The sequence below is a fragment of the Aspergillus udagawae genome, assembly GCF_001078395.1.
Source record: "Aspergillus udagawae IFM 46973 DNA, scaffold_2, whole genome shotgun sequence".
NCBI classification, from domain to species: domain Eukaryota; kingdom Fungi; phylum Ascomycota; class Eurotiomycetes; order Eurotiales; family Aspergillaceae; genus Aspergillus; species Aspergillus udagawae.
Window position 1 is genome coordinate 3363252 of NW_025091265.1, and position 19271 is coordinate 3382522.

The 19271-nt window shown below is 50.3% G+C and overlaps 6 protein-coding genes across 6 annotated transcripts; 3 read left to right on the plus strand and 3 right to left on the minus strand.

Moving 5' to 3' along the window:
* Positions 1–18: 18 nt before the first annotated feature.
* Aud_003495 (ADP-ribosylation factor family protein) lies at positions 19–829 on the minus strand (the record flags this gene model as incomplete). The annotated part of the gene is made up of 5 exons (XM_043288445.1): positions 19–60; positions 122–234; positions 295–441; positions 511–669; positions 736–829. 5 exons carry the CDS (start codon positions 827–829, stop codon positions 19–21), a joined length of 555 nt encoding a protein of 184 aa, XP_043144380.1.
* A 1283-nt stretch (positions 830–2112) lies between these two features.
* On the plus strand, positions 2113–4496 carry ccg9 (putative trehalose synthase (Ccg-9); the record flags this gene model as incomplete). Its single annotated transcript, XM_043288446.1, has 6 exons — positions 2113–2220; positions 2276–2685; positions 2743–3018; positions 3084–3548; positions 3603–3712; positions 3781–4496. 6 exons carry the CDS (start codon positions 2113–2115, stop codon positions 4494–4496), a joined length of 2085 nt encoding a protein of 694 aa, XP_043144381.1.
* A 251-nt stretch (positions 4497–4747) lies between these two features.
* Positions 4748–5418, minus strand: Aud_003497 (dynactin subunit 5; the record flags this gene model as incomplete). The annotated part of the gene is made up of 2 exons (XM_043288447.1): positions 4748–5317; positions 5380–5418. 2 exons carry the CDS (start codon positions 5416–5418, stop codon positions 4748–4750), a joined length of 609 nt encoding a protein of 202 aa, XP_043144382.1.
* A 390-nt stretch (positions 5419–5808) lies between these two features.
* Positions 5809–9873, minus strand: Aud_003498 (peroxidase/cytochrome P450 family protein; the record flags this gene model as incomplete). The annotated part of the gene is made up of 13 exons (XM_043288448.1): positions 5809–5834; positions 5891–6170; positions 6229–6468; positions 6530–6944; positions 7000–7532; positions 7590–7933; positions 7997–8327; positions 8380–8470; positions 8533–8673; positions 8729–8933; positions 8987–9228; positions 9286–9383; positions 9454–9873. The coding sequence occupies 13 exons, from the start codon at positions 9871–9873 to the stop codon at positions 5809–5811; spliced, it is 3366 nt and encodes a 1121-aa protein (XP_043144383.1).
* Positions 9874–14887: 5014 nt separating this feature from the next.
* On the plus strand, positions 14888–16883 carry Aud_003499 (T6SS phospholipase effector Tle1-like catalytic domain-containing protein; the record flags this gene model as incomplete). The annotated part of the gene is made up of 2 exons (XM_043288449.1): positions 14888–15007; positions 15075–16883. 2 exons carry the CDS (start codon positions 14888–14890, stop codon positions 16881–16883), a joined length of 1929 nt encoding a protein of 642 aa, XP_043144384.1.
* Positions 16884–18050: 1167 nt separating this feature from the next.
* On the plus strand, positions 18051–19073 carry Aud_003500 (uncharacterized protein; the record flags this gene model as incomplete). Its single annotated transcript, XM_043288450.1, has 1 exon — positions 18051–19073. The coding sequence occupies one exon, from the start codon at positions 18051–18053 to the stop codon at positions 19071–19073; it is 1023 nt and encodes a 340-aa protein (XP_043144385.1).
* Positions 19074–19271: the final 198 nt, after the last annotated feature.

The following is a 19271-nucleotide window of genomic DNA, read 5'->3' on the forward strand; positions in this document are numbered from 1 at the left end:
TGGACGTGGGATATGAAATTACTTCTGAGGCTGAGTCTTGACGTTGTTTGAAAGCCAGGCCTGCAGAAACATCAGCTATTTGCCGGATCGAGCAGTTTGTCATTGGGAAGCGGCCACTTACAAGTCCCTCAAAGATTCCAGTACCCTCCGTAGCAACACTGGGCGCCACATACCACAGCTTGTCCTTCAACTTTGTAAGCTGCAATGCGTTGGTGACCTCTTCCGGGCTCAGATCTGCGAGATCGAGATCGAATCAGCGTCAATCCAGTTCATTGAGTTTTGAGGAAAACCTACGGCCGGGAACATCCTGCTTGTTCGCAAACACAAGCAACAGAGCGTCCTTCATTTCGCGATCGTTGATGATCTTATGAAGCTCCGAGCGAGCTTCTTCCATACGGGCCGTGTCACTCGAGTCGACGACAAAGATCAGACCTTGGGTGCCTGCGATTCACAGAATGTCAGGAAGGACCCTAATTGATGAGATCTTGCACCAAACGTGACATTTCATACCAGAGTAGTAATGTCTCCACAAAGGCCGGATCTTGTCCTGTCCACCAACATCCCAGACGTTGAACTTGACATTCTTGTAGGTGACACTCTCAACGTTGAAACCGACAGTGGGAATAGTAGTGACGTCCTGATTCGTGAGCTTTAGCTTGTAGAGGATAGCTGCGGTAGAGATGCCAGTTAGTTTCCAAGCAATTCCATTTAGTCTTCTTCGTTACCAAAACTCACTGGTCTTTCCGGCAGCATCCAAACCCAGCATCAGAATCCGCATTTCCTTCGTGCCGAATATCTTCCCCAGCATCTTCGAAACTTGTCCACCCATGTTGACTAGTGTAAGGCGACTGTCGGAGTCGCGACCAACAGAGCAGTTGATAACAGGATTTCTTGACTGTACGTTTCAATGGCCGGCCTTGACTCGGTCGCAATCCGACGCGACAGCCTGCACTTTCAATTGAGGGGAGAGGAGAGGGGAAAGAGGTAGGAACCGTCGAGACCCTGAGCGTCTTTGTGTCAATTGGGTTCTCCTGTCAAAACAATGCAAAAAGTTAATATGAGATCTGCAGAAGAGACGCAAGGAAAACAAGACAGGCACATGGGTATTGGGGAATGGAGAATTGCGCACCTTGCTTGAGAGTACAGAGAGGGGGTTAGGAAAAAGCAGGTCACCTGTGCTGTTTCAAACGTGGCAGCAGGGAACGAGGAGAGCGAGAATAAGATTGTAAGAGTCAAATTGACTTTTGGAGACAAAAAACCCGACGATCCACAGAAAGACCGGCGCTGCTTTGCTTGAGGGCTAGTCTAGATAGCTAGCTAGTTGGATAGGCTGCTAGTAAACTCCTAACAGTAATGAATAATAAATAATCTCCTTTCTCCTGGACCCAATTTCCCGTGTCGACCCTGTATCCAGCTATCCATAGTAGATGAGAGGGGCCATAAAAGGGGTTGACCATGACTAAGCAGTTCTCCCCCACGAGTCAGAGTCAGCCAAGCGTTTCAGCTGCTTAGTAGCTTACCACTTACCCCAGAGCATTATTGATAAGAGATGTGAGGGTTCTTCCGTTATTAATTATTGTCGAATACGTATTTATTTATGCACTCTTCCACGAAGGTTCATCTGCCACTGTCAAGGGACCTCTTCCGCCGGAGTCATCCATGGATCAGACGATGAGCGAACAGGAATTGTCTGATTCCCCCGCCCTGGGTTAATGGACTGATGTCGCCTCTTGCGGAGCTAAGTGATGCGCCATGGTCCCGAAAGCAACCCAGCTTCAGGTGACGGGGATCTCTCAAGATAATGGATATACCCCGTGGATCAAGTCTCTCCAATGATTGCTCTGACCTGAATGATGGATTATCGTGGTATCCCGATCTGATGGAAGCTGCGGCTAAAAGCAGCATCTGGTTGTTCCTCAGCGTATAGGTACGTCATGGTTGGAACCGGTGAGGTCACCAACTGATCCGTTAACAGATGGATATAATATTGGTGGTACACGCCACTTCATCAGTCCATATCTGCGGATTTCGTTTACTTCAACTAGTCAATACCATTTTATATTCCCTCTGTTCTTTATCGATACCTAGTTACCCGTTATCTGCGCAAACATCATGGCTGGTGAGGAGACGCTCTCCTTCCGCCGGCGGTCGTCTGTGCACCAGCAGCATCGTCTTTCTGTCGATTTCAAGAAGAATTCATGGGCTGCGCCTCCTTCTGGGGTAAGCATGGTTTAATTCAGACAGGTGTCAATTCTGGAGTTATAACTTCGATTAGACCGTCTATGCCGGCCTCTCGGTATTATTTGCCGACGACGGATATGCTACCATCGCCCTAGCCATTCGTGACGCAACGTACCTCCTCGAATTCATTCAAGAGAAAGTCCCTCGAAAAGACAATAAGCCTCTTTCTCAAGCGATCAGCGACTTCGTCGTGCACCAATTACAGAAATTCAGTGAGAAACACCTCGAAAAGTTCATCGGATTGGCAATGCCACAGCATCTCGCAGAGGCATGCCCAGGTCTCTGTTCGCGCCTATGGGCTGAGCTGGACGTCATACCACTGGTGCTTCCCGAGGAGAATCGGAAAGAGAATGAGCCATCCAAGCAGCCTCTTCCAACCTATCCAGGTTGGGAGACCAGATCGCTCGATGAACAAGCAGAGTCTATGGGACGGAAATGTGTCAGGTGAGGGAAACACTGCCTGTCTGCTGTTGCATGTCAACATACTTACCTCACGTCCAGACTTTTTGGCCCTGAAAACATCCCATTGCTGCAAGTTGGGTTTCTAGGCTTGGTCGAAGTCGATACGGCCTTTCACGTACGCTTGACCGATCTGGACGATTTCAAGAAGACGGTCAGACCTCGCACATGGAGTGCTGTCGAGCATTGGGCTTCCGACCTTAAGGAAAGGAATGTCAAGATAGCCTTCTTCAGTGCCACCCCTCAAGGTGGAGGCGTAGCCCTCATGAGGCATGCCTATGTGAGGTTTTCGTATTCATTGGGAACTGATATTAAATGGTGAGTGATCGTCAATCTTGGAGCCGACGTGCCGACCACAGAAATAGCTGACATTGTGTCCCAAGGTACGTACCAAAACCACGACCAGGTGTCTTCCGTATTACCAAGACGAACCACAACATTCTGCAAGGTGTCTCAAACCCTGGAGAGCGGTGCACAGAGGAGGACTGGGAAAAGGTCACGGACTGGATCCAGGAGAACGCAAAGAGGTACTGGTTGATCCCCGGAGGACCGTTACGGCCCCCATCAGAAGGAGGTGCCGATGTAATTATCATCGACGATCCCCAGATGCCAGCATTGATCCCCATCGCGAAGGAAATGGCGCCGGATAGACCCGTCATCTTCCGGAGCCATATTCAGATCCGAAGCGACCTGATTGCCAAGCCAGACACGCCTCAGGCGGAAGCATGGGGGCGGATGTGGGAAACGATCAAGCAGGCCGATCTGTTCATCTCTCACCCGGTGAGCTCATTCGTACCGAAGAACGTGCCTAAAGAGATTGTGGGCTATATGGGAGCGACCACAGATTGGTAAGTCCTTTGGCCTTTTGTCAGTAGGAGTAAATCACTGACACTTTGTTGTAGGCTAGATGGCCTGAATAAAAACATGCGGGACTGGGATATGGCGTATTATGGTCGTGTCTTCAATGCTGCCTGCAGGAACTCTGGCATGCCTGTGATAAATGTCCCTGAAGGTGAGGCCGCGTCTTTTTCCTTCGGCCCCGTTGTGGCAAGTTGAAAGCTTGTCCATTAACAATGATAGACGAGTACATCGTCCAAATCGCCCGCTTTGACCCCTCCAAGGGCATCTTTGATGTTGTGGAATCCTACGAGAAATTCTACAATCGTCTGACCGCCGCGCTTCCTGACAAGACGCCTCCAAAGTTGTTGATTTGCGGACACGGCTCGATCGATGACCCTGATGGTTCGCTCATTTACGATGCTGTTGTGTCTCACATTGAGCATAATATCCCCTACTTGATCGATCAAATCTCTATTATGCGACTGGGGCCATCGGACCAGGTACTGAACGCGCTAATGTCCAAAGCCAAAGTGGCTTTGCAATTATCCACGCGAGAAGGATTCGAAGTTAAGGTCTCAGAGGCGATTCATAAGGGAACGCCTATCATTGCGACCAGGGCGGGCGGCATCCCTCTGCAGATCGAGAATAACTTGAACGGTTTCCTGGTTGACGTTGGAGACACGGACGCCGTGGCCGATCACCTGTTCAAGCTGTTTGCGAATGAAGACTTGTACGGGGAGATGAGCCGCTACGGGACCAAGAACGTATGCGATGAAGTAAGCACCGTCGGCGGTGCGTTGAACTGGCTCTACATCGCGTCCAAGATGTCCAAGCACGAACCTGTCAAGCCCGATGGCCGGTTCATCAACGATATGGCACGCGAAGAGGCGGGCTTCCCGTACGAGCCCGACGAGAGCCGGTTGACCAGAGCAGTTGAGGTGGAGAACATGGGTTGAGCCATGATCCCCTGAAGCTGGACCTTCCTCCTGTGTATGATAACTAGACGACTGCGATGTTTAATGAACCTGTGTGCATATAGCTCTTGAGATCCTACCCTCAATCGATTTCATACTAGAAGACAACATACTAGAAGACAAACCTCAAGAACATAACCGAACAAACAAAACACAGCTAGCTATCAGGGGTATAATAAAAGAAACCAAGCACCATCCCAAAGCACCACCCCCATTGCAACCAATTCAAAACCCTACCTCCCAACCATCCTATACCTCTCCCTCGCCATCCCCCCCTCCGCCCCCTCGACCCCATACCCCTCGCCAACCTCCCCGACAATCCTCGCCGGCGCCCCGCCAACAACACACCAGCTCGGCACCACCATGCCCGCCGGCACCACCGCCCCATCAAGCACGTACGCAAAGTCCTTCAGGATGGCCATACTCCCAATCACCGCCTCCCGCCCAATATGCACATGGTTGCCCACCGTCGCCGCCTCGACCACCGCCCTCTCCCCGACAAACACATGGTCCCCGATCTTGAGCGGGTAGAACGTGTGCACCCCGCGGTGTAGCCGCGACGGCGGCCTCAGCACCGCCTGCCGCGAGATGTAGCTGTATCGGCCTATTGTGATGGCCACGGAGGGCGTGGAGGGTTGCGAGGGGCGGGTGCCGTCGGCGGAGGTAGAGGACGAGGACGACGACGAGGAACGGTAGAGGTCCCCCCGGATGACGGCGTCTGCTTGGATGACGGTCTTGCCGCCCAGGATGATGTGCTGTGTTCCGTGGATTTGGGAGCGGCGGGAGATTTTGTTGCCGGTGTCCTGCCAGTGGGCTGCGGTTAGAGTTGGTTTATGGATGGGTGGTTGGGTGGGTTGAAACGTACGGTTTCGATGTACTCGCCCTTGGCTTGTTTAGGGGGCATTTTGGCCGTTTCCTGCGTGGACCGGACCGCTGCTTGAGGATTTGGTCGATGTTTGGAGGGACCGTAGGTTACTAACGGTGAAACATGAAAGAAAGATGAATGTTTACAATGTACCTAACTACCTACCTTTGGTTGGCGGTGAAGAATGATTGGTTGCGATAAGATACGGAGCAAGCTTATCGGACGAATACAAAAGGCGGTATCAACATTGAGCAGCTGAATTGGATCAAATACTATGTTGCATTGCACATATCATTACTATACTACACTAGACCATAAACTTAAATCAACAACATCAAAATGGGAGGTATCTCAACGTGTTTGATCGTGTTGTCTCCATTTATACACCAGCTACAAGACAAAGCTGCAAATGGAGCTGCGATCGCCAGCTTAGGCATCGTACTGAACACGGAACGCTGAAGAGAGGCGTTAGCAAGATTGGACTGGGTCAAGAGCAGGTGAGAACACTCACTTGTAGGGAAGACAGAGTAACTGCCATAATCCTCCCGCAGGTAAGCGGAGTAGCCACCGGCCTGAGGAATCTTCTTCAACTGTCCCTGAGCACCAGGAGCGACTCGAAGGTTGTTCAGACGCCCGACAGCGCGCAGCATGGCGGTCAATGCAATATGGCTGGTTTTCTTGCTGAGGAAGCCGTGTGGTCCTAGAGTGGGGCTGATGTAGGAATCTAGAGGTCTGTCTAAACGCACTTCCTCTGGGAAAGGGAAGACGCTTGCATCACGGTTGGCTTTGGCCTAATAGTTGAGCGTTAGAAGAGACTGGATAGCACAACGGGAAGGGTGCAGAACGTACAAAGCTGACAAAGACCTTGTCCCCGGGCTGAAGAGTGACCTCGCCGGCCTCATCGGTCACGGCGAGGCTAGTCTCTGACTGCCGGTACAATCCAGAGATGTCATTGAGACGGACAGCCTCCAAGCAATAATGCAGCAACTGCTCGTCCGACTCCTTCGTGTCTTGTTTGGCCAGGCGTTGGATTTCTGGAAGATGCTTGCTGCCTTCTTTGGACAGGTAAAAGTCGATGATTTGAGTGAACTAAATCAACCACCACTAGTCAGTTATCTCGAAGTGCGCAATCATTGGACGATGTCCTTACTGCTTGGGCCTGGCCGGGGACCATCGCAATCACTGTGGGCAGAATCTGCGCCCATGCAATCTCGTGAGCTGCCAGACCATTCTCCAGAAGCTGCTTGGTCATGTGCACTCCGTACTCCTTGAGAGCATTGTTGTTCTCGCGGAAGCTACCGAAAATACCAGAAAGCAGACTGCTACCACCAAGCGCCTTGACATTGGCCTCGAGAGCTTTGGCCAGCGGCTCACCAACGGCCTGAGACGCGTGGTGCAGAGGGAAGGCCTTGGTCTTGTCGATGTCGAAGTAGAGGCAATTATACAAGGTTGCTAGAACTTTAAACATTTCGTGCTCCGTGTATATGCCGCGGGAGTTCTCCTTGCTTCTCAGAGGGAGGGAGAAGACGTTCGAGGCGAAGATCACTGGGGCGAGATTGCCAACACTGTCGATCTCGTTAGCGACCTATTCAGCATGGACCGGGAAGAAAAAAAGCTCACTCCTTCGTAATATCCACTTGATTGAGGCCAGCAAATCTCCTGGTCTTGTCTTCAAGAAGTTTCGTGGTGATATCTTCATAAAATTCCTTGACGCTCCGGTGCCACTCTTCTTTGTTCAGCAGCTTGCTCATAACGTCGGCGTGCTTCTGGGTGAAGGCACTATCCTGAGATAGATTGAAGTCCTTGCTGGCCTTTCCGAACACAAACTCGACGGTGTCGTCCCAGGCAGCACGGAACTGGTTCTGCTGCTCCGCGACCAACTTGGCATTAGAGTACGACACCAGGTCTACGCGTGGAGGCGTGTACTGAGGACGGTCGTAGGAGTAGTGAGACTCCCGGCCCAGATCTTTCATGATCTTTCGATTCTCACTGGGGATTGTCATGGGGTAGTGAGCGTAGATAGAGTCAGGCTTGAACCAGTTGGGGAACGCCCTGGTGGCGAGCTTGTAGAAGACACAGCCCTGGTTGATGCTGAGGTCGTATCTGACCTCGGAATACCCCCAGTTGGTGAGATTTCTCGGGTTGTAATCGATCTGCAACAGCTGTCAGGACGGCTGCAAGACAAAGACCGAGTAGGCCGGAAGACTTACCGTGTAGTGACGATCGCCACGAACAAGAGCTACTGCATCAGACAGAACAGCCCGGGAAATAGTATAGGTAGGCGCAATGCCAACCCCAGGGATCATGGGCTGCTTAGCCTCCTCAGCCACAATTCCGGGATAGAGTTCCACAAAGTCAGGATGGTCGTACAGACTTCGAAGAGACTCCGCAACGTCTGGATCCGAGTTGATTTCTTCAAAAGTCTCGTAGGGCTTCAATTTGAAGAACTTTCGGAACTCGTTGAGTGAGCCCACATTCCACTTCCGGCTCTGGATGATGCCCAAGATTTCAACGTTCTTCAGAACCTTTGGAACGTTCCGTGCGCCGAAGGAGCCTTTGATGCAGAACGGTCCTGTTAGTCACGGATTCTTGACTCGGAGGGGTTTGTTAGACTCACCAGCAACGTCCTCGACAGAGTTGACGAGAAGGTTGACGAGGTCCTCATCCTTGAATCTTCCATCGGCTTGACGTTCCAGACCGGCGAATGTGCGCTTGGATGGATCCTTGGGCAGTTCCGCCTGATACTTGCCTAGACCCATGAGAAGCTCTGTCATCGAGACTTCCGCCGCGGGCTTCCCCATCAGCCTCTCATAGACGTCTTCAGTCCATTTCTCATCGTTAGCGCTGATAGCTGAGTGCCAGCGGTATGCCAGGTTGAACTCCACGGAGCATTGGTTACCCAAACCGGCTGCTGCCGTAGCGCCTCCCTCCGTTTGAGCCCGGGGATCCTGTTCACGTTTAGTTTGCTGCTTGGCATGGTATTCAGCTGCGCCAACTTACAAGACACCAAGTCGAATTGGTTCTATTCAGGTTGACGATCGTGCGCAGGTAATCATACAGAGTGATGTTGATGTAAAGACCGCACGTAATGCTATAATTCGTTAGCCTGGGGTATCGCACGGTAATAGAAGATCAAAAGAAAGGCTTGCGTACAGTCGACCTGTCTGGAAGAGATCCTCATCGTACTTCGCCCAGGCCTTCTTAGCCTCTTCTTCCGGGAGATTATCTGCGGGCTTGGTAAAGCGGCCATTTTCGTTGATTGCTGCTAGTTGCTCCACGGCATAGTTATGGAATCTAGCAATGGTTCAAATTAGGCATATGCTCCCAAACATCAGTGTTGGAGATGTACCTGCTGAGCATAACCATGAGGACACTGCACGTGGCCGGGAACGCCTGAAGACGGGGCTCGGAGAAGCTGTCGGGCTTCAACTTCCCGTCCTTGAACGTCCGGATCAGGTTCTGCTCCTCCTGAACGTCACCGTACAAGATGGAGAGGTCCAGATAACCCGAGGTCTTGTTCACGTTAGGGTTTTTATAATCGGTCTGGAAGATATCTGCTTTCTCATTAGAATGTTTCACCTACCTCGTAATGTTTCGGGAAGCTTACCGTGGATAATGAGAGCTGCCCAGTCAAAGAAAACACTGGACACCTTGTTTGGATGCGGCTTGAAGGTCTGACGAGCGAAGAGGGTGTCAAAAACTAAGCCAGGGTCAGGCAATCCACCAGGCTGAATGATCAATGGTTTGGTCGTCCGAGCATATGGGGTGTTCGCAGCTCCGAGCCACGGGAGCGTAGGGTTATTGTTGGAACCATCTGCAGAGCGGTAGGCATAGTCATTTCCCATATATCTGGTTATTGTTTCTTAGCAAAGGCCACCATGTAATGGACGTTGTCCGCGAACTCACGAGAGCGGAGGGTGAGGCAGCGAATCCCACAGTTCAGTAAGGAAAGCATTTGTCAGCTCCTCGCGATGCTTCGAGTTGTGAGGAAGTCTGCTGACCAGCTACGGGTCGAAGAATATAGTTTTCAGTACCTGGGTTCAGTCGGCCTGCGTCATAAGCGGGCCGTCTTACCTGGATAACGCGCTCCATTAACATCGTCTTGTCATCTACCAGCTGGGCCCCCGGAAGTTTGCTCTCGATGACTTCCTTCAGGGTCTTGTAGTCCTTAAAGCCAAGATGCCTGGCATCCTGCAATAAGCTGGTCGTATGTTCGTGCTCGAGGTAGGCGCCATCCCCAGTCTGGTTGGGAATGGGAGATCGCGAAGCATGGAGGACGGATGCGTATTTCTCAAAAGGTGAGACGGAATCGCCCTTCTTCTCACTACGATCGTCATCAGACGATGATTTGCGTGCTGCACCGATTTTGGAGTGACGCTTGTCGTTGTTGTTGCTGTTGGCGGCGGTGGTGCTGCTGCTGCTGGGCGCAGTGCCATTTTGCTTGGACTCGCGGTCCCCCTTCTTCTTGAAGGTCGACGAGAACCTCCGCAACATTATGATAATTATGTATGAATTGAATCAACTGAAACACAGTGAAGGAGGCAAGAAGAAATTACAACAAACAGGGGGGAGGACGACGAGATAGAAAATTAAGAGCAGGGAAACAGAGCTCCAACCCACCTGCTCGGAAGGAACTATGTATTTAAACGCAGATCCATGGTGTATTAACGTAGGAAGCAGAGCGAATTCGATCCACTAATTGCAATTGAGAGCATCAATTGGACTAGGAGCAGTGAGAGGGCCAGAGGGATCATATTGTGGTACCGCCATCTAAGCCATATTCAGAACCATGCAAACTAGGCCATCAAATGGTAATACTCACAAGCGCATACCCCGCAGGGACAATCAGACGGCAAATAGCCAGCTGAACATCTTTGCTGGAAAGAGTGGATATCCTTGATCCGTGTACCAAAGAGAACCTAGGGATGTGGACCAAGGTGACGAACGTGATTCAGCTTGACGAGTAAGTGCATCGAATAGATCGGTGTGATTCGCATAGGATCTATGATTCATAATGTTACGGAGTGTTTGGTATCAATGTCAGACTCGAGAAGCCGGATTCTGCAAGCGGTCGAGCATAGACGCTAATAATTTACAAAATACCACAGGTCAGTCCTGATGGTTTCCAATAATAATGGAGATTCCAAGGAGAAGCTGCATAACGAGGCATCAGAGGAAAGCATGCGGAAAAGACGACTCAGCCAATGAACGAGGTCCATGCATTACCGACTTTCCTCGTATGTAGTCTTTTTTTTACACAGCAGATCGCCGGCTCCTGGTGCCAGCCACAATATTCTCGATTATCATTCAGATGATTGCGATTGTCGGCCGTAGTACGCAGTAGATAGGTGCCAAGATGATAAACGCCAAAGCTCGAGCTCGGAACTTTTGACGGGGTTCTGCCCATAGCTCACTGCTGTCTGCTCCACCTTAGCTGCCCATTGCCAATGGATGCCACATCTGTGGGAGCTGTATCTATCCGGCGCAAGCTTGAAGTACGATACTGTAATATAGTGTTATTATTGGTAGCCAGGTGTGGTATGACAAATCTGGTAGTATCCGCCCGTCAAGTATGATTCGATTTCGAGACACGCACGCTCTGTGCAGAGTGTGGTTACATTGTTCATTGCGCACTGACATCACGATTGTGGGTGAACCACATCCTCCCCAGCCTTTACTGAATGTAAGGGAAGATGAAACCTATCACGCAGGTTGAGACATTGGAATCTAGGGATTGGTCATGATGAGTTTTGTGCAATAAGAATAATGAAAGTGGTGCAGGAAAAACAGGTTCCAGCAGATGTTCTTTTCAGTGGTGATCGGAAACAAAATCGAAATCGGATCGACTTACCCACACCCAAAATTTTTAGTGAAGTCAGAACTCTCCTTTGGGACAGACCATGACCAGACTAGTCACTAGTGTCACAACTAGTCTGAGGTACCCACACGTTCGCAACACCAGATCACCATCATTTCACTCGTCACAGGATTGCCTGTTGGCTACATGGATAGCTGACAGACATCAATACCTACGTACTCAATTGGTTATGCCTCTCAGCCACTCAATGGGAAGGTTTAGTAATAGGTCTGTTAGTCTCCGTCTTTTAGGCTGGAAAGTAAGGGATTTTGGAAAGAAAATCTATTTTTTTCCTTCAACCAACCACAGTTGTAGTGCGGCACTGTTAGTTGTAAAATGTATTATGAGTAAGAGTTCAAGAGGTTTGTTGTAGGAATTCCCTTGTGTCAGTGCGACTGATGGAGGATCCTGAAGCCCGAGGACTGGTGATAAAAGCGCCTCTTTGTCCAAGCGTATTTGCTTCACTCTTCCGTGAAGACAAGCTAGTGGATGATCAGCAACATAGAGTGCCTCAGGTAGATACTTGGTAGATAGTTGGTAAGATACGCGGTTCGTGGCTTGCGTTTAGAAAATACAGTAACAAGGCATAGGGGTAGGTTCGTGCTCTGTCCTGTAAGGGGAGCAACTTGCTGGCAAAACACGGACAGAAACCCAGACACTCTCATATGTACTTTTGTTTATATATTAGGGACTGGTTGAACCCTCCATAATGATGATAATGTGGTGTTGGGTAAAAATAACAGTAGAACCGAATCCTTGCTTTTGGATGAGGTTCGTTTGAGATCCAAGTGACCAAGACCATACCGTCATACGAGGAGAGCTGGACGAACCCTCCAGCCCAGCCCGTCTCAGTGGATCAAGGAGAGACGATCGGCAGCTCCCGAATGGTTCATGGCCGGCCCCAGGCTGCCAGGCCCCCACTTCGACAGAGACACCTTAGGTTCCAAGGTTCTGAAGCTGCCAAAATCAGTGTCTGATCGGAAAGGTCATAGAATACTCTGATACTCTCCTGCGATCAGACTGAGAAGATGAAAAAAGAGAGAGAAAAAAAATTCTACAAAATAGAGTACGTATTAGGTCTTAATCAAGGACTAAAGTACATCCCATAGAATAATGCGGAAACAGCAGCACGCAGGCTTTGATTGCCTGCCAGCAGACGAAGTATTTCGTCCGGGATCATCAGCCAGCCATTTGGTACTCCATAGACTTGATTGACCCCTTTGACCCTCGCTTTTAGATGGCGCGGACTTTTCTCCTTTTTTCCGCAATCCTGCATGAAACTATCGTTGCCCTTATTGTGTAGGGCCTGGCTAAATGCTACTAGGCCATGAATGACTGGGACAGCCAGCCATGGTCTCGGTAATCTCCACCCAGATGGTACAGTGGGGTGCAAAAAGTATTCGACCACCCCTTACCTTACCGCCTAGTATTCTGCCAGCAGAATACTACCAAACGCGTAGATATCCATTATCCATTACCTAGATATCAACAACGGTACAACCAAAATGGGCCGTAAAGGCAAAGAATTGAGCCCTCAATTACGCTCACGAATCTGCGAGTTAAAGAGCATTGGATGGAGCTATTCTAAGATTAGAGCTAAGCATCCTGAGGTGCCTCTTTCAACTATTAAATCGACTGTTTTGAATGAACGAAAACGCGTTAATAATCAATCAAAACCACGTTCTGGACGTCCTCGCCAGCTTAGTGAGGTGCAGAGGGATCATCTCTATGATCTAAGTCAGTCTTCTCCTCATCTAAAGATGCAAGATCTTCTTACTGAGGTAGATGGTGCTGTGAAAAAGAGAGCATTACAATATCTTCTTCGAGAACTTGGTCTTCGCAAATGGAGACAGCTTCGTCGACCAGCTCTTACTGGGGAACAAGCCTTAGCTCGTCTTAACTGGGCAAATCAATATCAACACTTTACACCGGAAGATTGGGCACGTGTTAAATGGAGTGACGAGTGCTCAGTTGAGAGAGGTGTTGGTATCCGACCAATCTGGACATTCCGACGACCAAGAGATCAACTCCATGAGCATGATGTCTGCACTCGACGAACAGGGAAGGGTGTTAGACAGATGTTTTGGGCAGGCTTTGGTGAAGAGATACGTACAGGTTTAGTCCCTCTGGATGGTGATCCAGAAGCTCCACGAGGGGGGGTATCAGGCCGGGTGATAAGAGATCTCTATCAAGCATGGCTTCCTGAGCTTACTGAGCCTGGTGATATTTTCATGCAGGATAATGCCAGAATCCATACTGCAAGGATTGTGAGAGAGGTGCTTGATTCTCTACAGATTGATATTATGGTTTGGCCTCCATACTCTCCTGATCTCAATCCAATTGAGAACCTCTGGTCACTTATGAAGGAGAAGATCTATATGCTTTATCCAGAACTGGAAGATGCACCTAATACTGAGGGAACACGTCAATTACTTATCCATGCAGCTAAGGAGGCATGGCAAGCTATAGATACTACTATTCTTCAAAAGCTATCAAGGACCATGCCTAACCGGGTGAAGGCAGTTATTGAGGCAGATGGTTGGTATACAAAATATTAATGGAATTAGTATTCTCCTTCCTAACTAGGTTTAGCTACTAGTAGGCGGTAAGATGAGGTGGTCGAATACTTTTTGCACCCCACTGTATCAATGGGGAAAGATTGTCATCGCCTCCTGCGTCTCGATGGAAAATCGATCCATTACACACCTGGTCCACACAGATTTTCCCTTCTCACATCGAAAATGAAAATCACTCCAGGTAATGTCACAGACAATGTCGTTCTAATGGCCCAAATCCTTTTCACGGTTACCTGCCACCTCGATCGTCAACACCATCTTCCCAGGCGATCAACATCAGACTGGTCACAGAGGGGCCTCGTGCGGAGGGAAGATACTCGATTATACTTTCCGGTCATGCTATCTTTGACGAATCTGACAGGTGGATGCATGCAGGATCACATTACGGACCGCATGATAGGCTCTAATACGACACGGAATTTGTGTTTTGTGTGCCTGCTGGTCTTCAAGCCGCTTGGCGCAGAGTCTAGTATACTCGGGGAGTGAGTTGAACACTAGAACTTGTGACATTGAATAAATGCCCCACCAACCACTACTGCTTTGGCCAACAAGAGTTCTATTCGCTCTCATGCCTCGCTGCTTAGCGGGCTGAACCGATTTGGTTCAAAAATGAAAGAATGTGTCGAGTGGATCGCTCCCTTTTATCTACCCCTCCATGTTGATCCGCATGGCAGGAATGAGCTTCCCTTATTGCTTAGCTCCAGGCGATGGCTGGGTGTCATAGCCTGCAGGGCTACTTTGGACTTGACTCTTTTCCTTCCTGGAATGTCGAGGACTGTGTTACCATGGATTTGTAACCGTGCGCTGTCTTCTGGAAGATAAGTCCATTCGCTCAGGCGTCAAAGCCAAATCCCGGCCCCTACTGGTATCACACTATAAAGTGCGAGCCAAGCAACTATTTCCTGCAGTTGCATGTGGGTGTCTCCGGATCTACCAGCCTGTATACATAAGCTTCGTTCTCCACGAGGCGGGGATTAGTCTGTCGTTTTGTTCCAATTGTTCTTGCTTTTCGATTTCAATCAGCCAAGTGATCGCGCAGGGAGCATCTAGTGTTCCGTTATACCTGCGCGGAAACATGGACGCAGTACCGCTGGGGCCGGCCCCCATCCCAAAGCAGTTTGTCCTCTGTTTTGATGGCACTGGTAATAAGTTTTGCGGTGATGAATCAGACAGCAACGTGCTCAAGATCTACCGAGTGAGTCGTACCCGAGGCCGTACGTAGCTTGTCAACGTGTCTGCTTACAGAGAATTCCTGTGTGAAGATGCTAGATCGAAGCAAAAGCCACCAGTTCCATTATTACCAGCCAGGTATTGGCACCTACGTGACCTCGAACTCCCTTTCCAGTAATGGGCGATTCCACCGGATCAAGTCGGCCTACCTGAAAGCTAAGGACTCCGCCGTGGGTTCCTCCTTCGACCAACATGTCATGGGTGGTTATAAATTCCTCATGAGATACTATGCCCCGGGCGACGAGATTTACTTTATTGGGTTCAGTCGCGGTGCCTATATCGCGCGCTTCCTGGCGGAGATGCTTGATTATATTGGCTTGCTCGAAGCGGGAAATGAGGAGCTGACTAGGTTCGCATGGAAGACCTTTGCCAAATGGCAACAGCGTCGACGCGGGGATAGTGAAGAAGAAAAGGAGGAGAAGAGAAAACTGTTCCGATTCATGAAGGCTTTCCGTGAAACCTTTAGCAGACCTATCAGTCGCATCAAATTCATGGGCCTATTCGACACGGTCAACAGCGTGCCGAGGTTCGAGTCAGCCTGGATGCAGAGAAGCAAATTTCCGTACACTGCTCGCAGCTCTGCCAGGGTCATCCGACATGCCGTAGGCATTGACGAACGGCGCGCCAAATTTCGACAGGATCTCATCTCCGAGGACAGACCATGGTCCATGAAGAAACGAGGTCCTCACCGCTGGCAGCGACACCTTCATCCCTTCCGCCATGATGAGTATCCTGAGTCGGAGAAACCGAATGATATACCATCCATTGTCGTAAACGACGACGCCAAGGTGGAGACGGGGCCGCAAGGCGCGGCAGAAGGCGGAAAGGACCAGGAAGAAACTGAATCCGTCTACCGTAGTGCAGGTGTATCGCGTGCCGGAAGCATTCGCAGTGCACATCATTATCGTTCACCCTCACCGTTGAAGAGCAAGAAAACCGGGTTAGCTGTACCTATACTTAACCCATCTACAGAAGACTTAGCATCGGTCAAGAGTGGTAACTCAATGCGTTCGCTCCAGGTACCGGAAGCAGGGAGTCAAGCTCCTAGCGAGTACGATGAAGATGACGAGGATGAAAGCCTTCAGGACATTAAAGAAGTCTGGTTTCCCGGCGGACACGCGGACATCGGTGGAGGTTGGAAACTTGGTGAAGGCGAAGAATGGCCTCTTAGTCATGCGCCCCTGGTCTGGATGGTACACGAGGCAAAGCGCGCGGGCCTTCAGTTTGACCCGCGCAAGCTCAAACAGTTCGAATGCAGCGAGGAGTATGATGGGGAGGTTTCGCCTTTGCATGAGCATATCCATTGGAAGCAGAATATGGACATGTGTCAAGATCCCAGCCATGGAGACGATAATGATGAGCACAGGAGATTCGCCCGAAAGGAGGATGAACAGAACATGTCGAAATCCAAGCGCAGATTTTTGGAAGCGCTGTACGAATCCAGCACGAAAGGACACCTGCATGATTGCTTGGCTTACGGCAATGGGCTGCCGTTCACGTCAGTGCTGTCGTGGCGGATCATGGAGTATCTTCCATTCCGTCGCATGGATCTGCAGAGTGACGGCTCTTGGAAGCCGATCCGGTGGCCTCTTCCGTGTGGAGAGGTGCGAGATATTCCCAACGATGCTCAAATCCATGTCTCAGCCATCCGCCGCCTGAAGGCCGATCCCAAGTACCGACCGGGCAATCTAATTGTTGGCGGAGGCGGACGCGGTGTCAAACGAGCTCCAGAGGAATACGGCATTGGGGAATGGGTAGTTAAAGACCACGAAGGGGATGCTGTACGCGAAGTGTACGTCCGCAAGAGTGTGTCGAAGATGTGCAGAGAGGCACATGCCTGATCAAGGTCGTAGTCTACTGCCTCGCTCATCTCCTTCCATTCTCATAATAGTCCCTCCCATTCCTACTACTTGTCACGGTGTTAATTGAATGATCAGTCTCTGATATCCAAGATATTGGATAATCTCATAATCTATGATACTTACTGACTTCTTACATCAGCTAGCTGTTATGCGCCGAGTGTTCATCACTGGGTAGTTGATCATCAGTAGCTCCTTACAACAGGCTTCCCGTCCTCTAAGTTCAGAGTAAGGGATTCAAAGCCTGCTTGGATTATTCAAGCCTTTAGACAAGAAAAGTTGCAATTGTCTTCATTAAAGCAGGTTTCGTCGTTTGTTCTTGCTCAGAAACTATCGACAAAGGTGTAGTAGGTATAGGATATCGAGGACGCCATGATGCGGCCAGAGTCAGACTCTTTCTCTCTACTGGTCCCATCAGGACTGTAGATTCTCTGTCAAACCCTGCTCATTATTGCATGCAATCCTAGAAAATATGTGCCCTATCAGGCTGATAAATCGCTGGCTAGGGAGGGATTTGCAGTCGCTTTTTTTTTCCCCGAAGAAGCGTGCCCCTGGCTGAAGAGCACAGATCACGGATTGGCCATACACAAGCGACCAGAACAAACGAGGGAGATTTTGGGCATGAATGATTCGCAAGGAGAGAAAGGGAAAAGAAATTTCTGTCCACCTGAAAAGCTACATATTCTTCTTGATTCGCACATCGTCACTGCTATTGCTATCACGAGTCGTCCGTTGGGTGGTTTCCCTCTCTTTCCTCCTCCTTCTGTCCGCTCTTCTCCGACCGATTGATCACGCCGCGGTTTGGCTGCTCTGCTTCTTCGTCTTCTGCTTCTGCTTCTTCCAGTTTCTTCAATCTCACCCCTCAACTCTACGTCTCCCATCAATCCCCCTTTTTCTTTCGCATACCAAAATTCCATTCTCCCCTGATCGTCCATACGACCAACCGTTGGAGGGGTTTGTTTGAGGATAATATCTCCAGGGGCATAATCGATTTCAAGAAGACTCCGTATCCTTTTTCCTTTTTTGGACTTGAGTCTCTGGACCACCTTGGATCGATTCACTCTCATGGTTCCCGTACACAGTCAAGCATGAGGCCGACCTAGTTCAAAAGACAGATTTTTACCGTTGCATTTCTGTTTTCAGACAGACATGGAAGCGTCCCGTCTTTCCCCAGAGGGGCGCATTCTGCCGCCCCGCGCTCCACGAACGGTTGAAGTCGAACCAGTCAACACGGCAAGCTCCGCGAATGTGATTACTGAGGCTACTGGGAAGTCAGAGCGCTCCGACAACGTCATGATAACCTTGTCTCTTACCCCCGATCCTCCGGTCGCTCCGCCGAGTCGCTCGCCTTTCCCCCGCTCCCATTATCGTTCGCGGTCGTTGGCGGAGGTCTCGGGCGTTCCTCCAATGACGCGCGCCCACTCGTCCCCTGGGCTGGACTCCAGAGGGCGATACATCTTCGTCAATGGTCGCGAAGCGCCTTCGAATCACAATGATAGCACTCCAAGGCGGTATCTACCTCTGCAGATACATTCGGCGGACTCCCTCGAAGCCAGGATGGCACCTCTGAACATTTCAGAAACTATCTCAGAGCACGCTGAGCTTGACACAACCATGAAATCACCACCACATGGGGAATCCTCGATCACATCTCCCATCTTGTCACACAACCTGCGTGTCGGGCGCCGACGACCATCTTCGCCCCTTCACTTCCCCAGCGCGAATTCGATCACCCAGCCTACTAGCAGTCCCTCTTCGATCCATTCGTCACCCGTGGTCCTCGGCTCAAAATTCAACGAAGCCTTCCCGGGATACTCGACTTCCTCTACGTCGTCAGTACCATCGACTCCTACAAGCCTCCGATCGCGCAGTCCGAGCATATCCTCTCTCGAGACCATCCCAGATATTCCTGATGCCGAGGATGCAGCCATCGAAGCCGACCGAATTGCAGCACTCAAGGCTGCCGCAGATAGGGCGGACGAAGCGGAAGCGGCAGCCGACGGGAACAGGCGCCGTGGTATATCTGATGCCTCGGGTCCTGCGGGTTCTTCTGGATCTATGCGAGGCGGCTCAGGTGTCTACGGGGCAAGAATCGACAAGAGGAAACGCTGGAGTGTCTGTGGGGCGGAACGTCGGCAGGATCTTGACCTCGAAACGATATGGGAAGATTGATCCGAGGAATGGTCGTTTTTGTCGATATCCTTTCAGACGCCGTGACTTGCAGCCTCGAGCTCATAAGTTGTGCGCTTCGCAGACTCGGATCTTGAATCCTGAGTAAGGTATCTGAACCACTCTCTGGTCGCGATTGAACGCAACTTCAAACAGCTGGGAGAAATTGGTGTCGAAGGCATACTTTGTCCGGCAGCTCTG